The 6,957-nt window shown below is 40.5% G+C and overlaps 1 protein-coding gene across 1 annotated transcript; it reads right to left on the reverse strand.

Annotated features, from left to right (window-relative positions):
• Positions 1–3,865: 3,865 nt before the first annotated feature.
• On the reverse strand, positions 3,866–6,547 carry LOC113297337 (nuclear intron maturase 2, mitochondrial-like). Its single transcript, XM_026545769.1, has one exon. The coding sequence runs from the start codon at positions 6,320–6,322 to the stop codon at positions 4,121–4,123; it is 2,202 nt and encodes a 733-aa protein (XP_026401554.1). The 5' UTR covers positions 6,323–6,547; the 3' UTR covers positions 3,866–4,120.
• Between the last annotated feature and the right edge of the window lie 410 nt (positions 6,548–6,957).

The raw sequence follows: 6,957 nt of genomic DNA on the forward strand, positions 1-6,957 counted from the left end.
GCCTTCAGGGAAGAGGGGGATGCCTAAACGATAGCAGAGAATGCACCGGAACTGTCTAGGGCTGATCGTTTGGTGTAGACCACTTATCGATATAGCAAGCAGGTAATCTTGAGCGTGTTTCAATTTGTTGCACTGCCACAGTACCTTATCCCGTGTTGACAGATTGAAATTGTCTGGTAGATGCTTCTTCACAGAGTCATAATACATTACTGCCAGAGAATGCATAAAATGCATGGGAGAGGGGCAGCGTTGTCCAAACTTAGTGAAAAAGAGGTAATGCCGCAAACCTGATTGTATGCATGTATGGCCCGATGACAGATAGGGCTTGGTCCAGTTGCTGGTATGTTACTCAAGATGGTTCTCCGAACAGTTTGCGTCTGGAATTGAGAGGCGAGGTAACAATAATTAGCAGTGTCTGACATGGTATAAATACCAAGTCCTCCATCCCTGATCGGTAGCGTAGCTAGACGGAATTTCAATGGTCCAAAGCCTGCTCCATCCGTTGTGACCAGCAGCCGTAAATATTGATATAGATGATCATCAAAAAGAGTCGTTGCATGTTCTAATGCCAGGGGAGAGGTTGTGCGCATGGTAAAATATAGTTTAGAGACACCTGAGCAGTTACGAAGTAGTAACAGTTCGCATTGAGGGTCCCTAAGCTTCTTAACAGCATCGATGAGGTGGATAGTTTTGTTAACTCTTTGTAGCACCATATCTTGACAGAACTGCAAGTCGAGGCTTACGGGTCCGCCAAGCAACTTCACACCAGAAGAAGGGCGACTAATATTGTGTGGGAAAACACCGGGCTGAAAGCTTCTTGGGTCAGTTGTTGGCCAAAAGAGCTCTGTCTTGTGCACATTAAGGTGAAGTCCACGATGCACACCTTCAGTTTGGATGATGTTAAGAGCTTTAGAAACCTATAAAATGTCTCCAATAATTGTGTCGTCGTCCAAATACCAGGCCTGGAGATCGAGGCGACATTGTGCTGCAATCATCTTAACCACATGGTGTAGTGTTAGTGCAAATAACAAAGGGCCAACGGAATCACCTTGTTGCACGCCCTGCGCCGAAGAAAGAGTGGTGTCATTGTAATATAATCTGGCAGGTTTGGCATAGCAAGATTCCACCCAGTAAGAGATTGCTGGACACTGAGCTCTAGATTCTTTGATTAGAGAAGTCCTATCGACCAAGTTGAAGGCATTTGAAAAGTCGATGAGGAGCATGGGAGTGTCATTCATATGGGCTTTCAACTATATCCGTCTGTTGACAGAGTGTAATATGCCTTGCCTTCCGCATGGCACGCCAACACCGAATTGAAAGTCGCCAAGGTATGCTGCCATATCTTTCCCAACGCTTGTACCCGCCAGTTTGGACACTAGTCGTCTCCAAATAGTCCCCACCGCAATGGGGCGGATACCACCACCGGTTTTCTACAACAGCGTTAGTGGTGCGCTAGCAATGTACTCTCCAAGGGAAGTCGGACAACGACCTGCTAGCCAGAGATTCACTACTTTTGTCATTGAGGATACAAGCTCATCGGCAACAGCTGCAGCCGCACCACTCATGGAGTCAAGAAGGTGTTGAGCCCTCAAACCATCTCTTCCACAAGAGGTGCCTTTGGGGAAGCTTTTGATGGCTTTAAGTACAGCACCGGTATCCACTGACAAAGCATCGCAGTTAATAGATTCACTAGGAATGGTAGGTGGAGCAACAATAGGGTGTTTGAGCATTAATTCGGTGATTGTATGCTTATCACAGGGGACAATACCATCAGAGGAAAGAAATCTAATAGCAGTTGTATAGTGTCCATACGACATTTTATTTCGACAGGCCTCGAGATTAGCAGATTCCTGTGATTTCTTCTTCTTTGGCTTGCTCAATCTAGTGCGATTGGGTTGTTGTAGCAGTTTCTGAATCAAGGTCAAACAACCCGACGGTTCCCTCCACTCATTCAAAGCATGGTTAATAGATACGATCTGTAATTTTTTCCTGTTGCCGGACCTTTCCTCTGAAGAGCTTTTGGGAATGTAAATATTAAGGGTGCAAATGGGAAGCAATAACAATTTGATCCAGTTTGATATTTCCCTAGGGCTGAGAATAATTGCATCTAGACAAGATTTAAGGGTTCTTGAGAAATTTAGCTTGCATGGCGTTGGAATACTCGTAATGGTAGTGAATCGACGTTGAAAAACCTCATTGAGCAATTCAACTGAGATAGGTGCCGTAGTATTCACAATGGTAGCGGGGTTATTAGTGACAGCAGCCGGAGGTTTGGGTATGTCAGATACAAGAAAGTTGTCATACCTGCCGTTATAGGGCCCTGGGATGGTAACATTGTCATGTTTGCAGGATTTTTTCCATACATGTAGAAACATACAATGAGTACACAACCAACAATGCATCTGCTGTAGAATTTTCTCCCAAGCAATATAAACATCTCTGTCTTTGCACAATCGTTCTCTGCACCGTTGCTTAGCCGCTTCCGAGAAACAATGGCGATCAGTGAGATGTCTTTGGAATGACGTGCGAACATATCCTCTACCATTAACACCATCTCCGCACTCATCAAATTCCCGAAATGGACAATGGATACGGTCTCCTTTGGCTGGAGAAGTATCAGAGAAATCAGGGGAAGTTGCGGGCGAACCAGGAGATGCATTAGGGTTAGAAGTTGATGCTCCAGAACATGAACGGGTTCTAGGCATGGCGATAACTGTAAGTAACCGTCAAAACTGTCTTGTGATTGTGGATATCAGCAGGAGTGAATGGCATCATTCGAAAGATCTTGACAAGGGGAATGGAAAGAAAGAAATTTGGGGAAAGCCTGATAGAGATTGCACGAGATATTGCCGGGAAGAGATTACAGACTTTCTGTCGCCTGTAAAATCGCCGGACTCTCTCTCTCCACACCCTTATTATTATTATTAAAAACACAAAATCTGTCTTTAAATATTTATTTATGTACAATTATTTCACTAATAAAATTTTATTAATTTTTTGTTGTAAAATAATAATTACAACAACAATAATACTACCTCCGTCCCTAATTAGATGACATATACCATAAATAAGTGGAGTAATAGATTAGTATTATTATAAGAAATATGTAAAATTTGATAGCCATATTTATATTCATTAGGTAGGTGTTTTAAAATGCTTTCCAATGATACAAAGTTTACGAAAATCCGTTGTATAGTTTGAGAGATAAATCATTTCTAAATTTACTAGTAAATTTTAACTAGGTCATCTAATTAGGGACGGAGGGAGTAATAATAATAGTATTTAAGGTAAAAATTAAAAATTTACAAAATACTTAAATTATTATTATTTTTTATCTTCATTTAAATAATATTCAAAATAAAAAAAAATATTTTATTATTAATAGATGTAATTTAAAAAGAATTTATAAACCATGTCTATTTTCGTCATTAGCCACATCATAAGCACTTCAACATGATGATTTACCAAACAGAATTTATAGTTTGTTGGTTCCACAACACTTTACATATTATAGTTTACCAAACGTCGGACTACTTTATTTTTAAAGCACAACACAGCAACGCACAGTACAACAGAAAAACACTTTTGTAAAACTCACAGCAACACCAAACTAGGCTTAAGGCTTCTGATTAGAGTTGATTTTTAAGATTTGGATTTAGTAAAGAGTAAAACAGTATTTTCAATATCAGTTTAATACGCCCCTCAAAAAATTGGGGTGCAAATAAAATGTCCCAATTAAAAACCATGGCTCCCAATTAAATTAGGATAAATATCTAATTACGTACATTTTTTTCCTTCAAAAGTAGAGCACTCCTGACTTGGAATAACAATGGTAATAGATCTGACGAATTCAATGTGATGTCAGTGTAGATAAACATACCTTTCGAGGCAGATCCCAGGAGGGTATGTACTGGTAGATTTTTTGTAGAAGTGATATACGACTCGTCTTACAGTAATAATCAGTATAAGAAAACTACAATAATGGATCTTCAAGCACAAGAAGTAAACCTTATCTTTCTTAAACTACAATAATTGATCTTCAAGCACAAGATGTAAAATTTATCTTTCTTCATCAGTGGTCACCTTAACAAAGTCCTCCTGGTTTGCACCCTAAATGCTTTTACAATTGGGCAGCTTCATATCCTTCTTCATTGTTTTTCCCATTACTGTTCTTGCTATCCGAATCCTCTTCGACCAAACTTAATGCCAGTTCTTTTGCATCCAAAGGAAGCTGATCCACCGATATAGCATTTCGTTTAAGATTCCAAACAAGCATTGAGATTTGATCTTGTGGGGAAATAAGGCCATGTTCTTTCAGGCAGTTCCTTTGCTCCTCCAGAGTCTTAGGATCCTCGAGCCTAATATATTCCATTAAAACTTTTTCATGATCCGGCCTCCAACCACGTGGGAAAGGTTTGTGATCAGTGTCAGGTACAAGAGACATACGAGTATACTGAAGCCCATCAACGGAATCTACAAGGCCCATTCTTAGCAGATTGTGATATTCAGGAGACACTCCCTTTTTCTCTTTCAGTGGACGACTAAGAGTTCTCGACGCAATCTTGTAAACCTTTGCTCGGGAACGGAGCTTATATTTTGCAGCATAGAGCTTCGCCAATGAACCCCTAATAATATAAGAACAGAAATTCACAATCTTCTTACGGTTGTCTGCATATCTATACCACTCCACCATTGTGGATAAGAACTTGTTCATCTGTGCATTTGTGTGTGCTTGAGTAGCATGAAACATCCTGAAACAAGGCTGCGGGTCAGGGTCTCGATCTCCCTTCAGAAAGTCCAACTTCCTGAACGTCTTCATGCATTGCTTCATACTGGCAGTAACTGATAGGAGAGTACCCACACCTTTCTCACTGATGATCTTTCCACCAGCTGCCGTAACCCGAAGAGTCGGGTACACAACTCGTCGGGACAAAACATGATCAAGAAACATGATACCCTTTGTTATGTGTTCAATAGATAAGCTTTCATGGTCAAGCTTTAAGAGATACTTCTGATCACAGAACTCAATTAACTGTTTCCTCAGTGTTGCTGCATCTGCTCTAGGTCCTCGAACCCCGATCAGAATATGGCCCCCATAACGAACGTAATCCATCTTTCTAGTCTTATCTTTTCCATTTGTTGGGACAAATTCCGGCCATGAAGTATTCCCCTGTTCTTCTCCTCCCTCTGGAGAGTTCCATATAGCTTTACTTGTTACGGGACGATAGAAGTCTTTGAGTTTACCCTCCATCCAGTGGTCCAATTCATCAAAACAAATGTTGGCTAAAAGGGGACTAAGAACTCCGCAATGTCCCCAAGAGGGAAGCTTCTCAGCTTCCTCTGGAGCAAACCGGAAGAATGTTTGCAACCAATATGGGTCGGGCTTTGGTTCATCATCTGCTAGTTCTTTCTTCTTTTGATTCTTCCTCTTCGTTTTCTTTTTCTCCCCTGCATCAACACGACTAGTGATCACCGGTGTCACAAGAGCGGCCTTTATCAAATCAATCACTTTCTTATCTCTAACATCTCTCAACAAAGCATCAATCACCATACTCGCCTTCATCCCATCTAAAATAGTGCTCAAATCTCCTTTTATATACCACAAATAACCTGCAAAATTCCTCCTAATAACCCTCAAAACAGTGTGAGGAGTCCTCCCAGGCCTAAATGCATATGACTTCTGTGAGAAACGGGCTTCATAAATAGGTTCCAGAATCATGTAAAGAACTTCCTGAACAATTCGATCTTGGAACGTAGCCGGCTGTGTAGTAGTCAATATAGCTTTAATTTTCCTCTTAGAAAGTGATCCAAGATCAGTTTTATCCTTTGGAGACCGAATAAAAAAATCCAACCGAGCAGCCCATTTAAACCTGGAATCTAAAACAGCATTCCTGAGTGCTAATAAGTCATCATAAGCTGATTTCTGAATCGCACTTCTAGGCATAAAGGTACCCATTTCATCAGCACATACTTTCTGATAAGCTAAAACCCACAATTCAAATCGCCTTAGATACTCTTGAACACTGGTTACAGTTCTATCAGGTTCTCTAAAATTCTCAATCCACATGGTCGAACAAACAGCAACGCCGTCTTCCTTCATTAAGGTGGACGGGTCATCCAGGACAGGTAGCCGTCTCTGCATCGACATAGTGGAGAGAAATCTAATACAACTACCGCCATTCTTTACAGGGTCTCCTAAATTTATAAGTTTGGGCAAGATTGGTTTAGTAATTTTGGTTGAACTGAAATAAATTCTGCTACCGAAGACAACAAGATGTTTCTGCATCGAGTGAATTAGGTCTTCTACAAATAACCATGGCATTTTTATCAAAAATCTAAATGAATACCCTAAAATAGTAAATCATTTTATTTTGATGAAGTAACAAACGAGATTAGAGCTCTTACAGTTTCAACCCCTGAATTACATCCAGCAATGCCACTGAACTGATACCTAGTGTGAATCCATATCAACCCAGCTTAAATAATCAATATCCAAACCTGACTGTTTTCTCACTATAATACTCTGTTCTAGGGTTTTCAGTTCCCCCCTCTCTCCCTCTCGTTAAAGGGTATATTAATTATATGTCCCTATTTTAGCACCCTACAAATATATCCTTATACAATAACGGTCCACGAGTTATAACCTCAAAGGTGTCACATCCATGCACAAAAACTCCACCAAAACAAAATGTTCACAAAAACCCCATTTAACAGAAACTGTCTACATTACCCTTCTATTATTTAAATCACCCCAACAAAAACAAAAATCAACCCAGCCTTTAAATTTTATTATATTATCACCACGAACAACAACCCACCACCAGCAACATCACCACCGCCCGTCGTCGTCGCCGCCGCCACCGACCACCTTCGCCGGCTCCATCGACCACCACCGCGCCACCACAAGAAAAATGATGAAACCAAAAATTGGTTTCACCAAAATAAGATAAAAGAAAG

The sequence above is a fragment of the Papaver somniferum genome, chromosome 7 (assembly GCF_003573695.1).
Source record: "Papaver somniferum cultivar HN1 chromosome 7, ASM357369v1, whole genome shotgun sequence".
Lineage (NCBI taxonomy): Eukaryota > Viridiplantae > Streptophyta > Magnoliopsida > Ranunculales > Papaveraceae > Papaver > Papaver somniferum.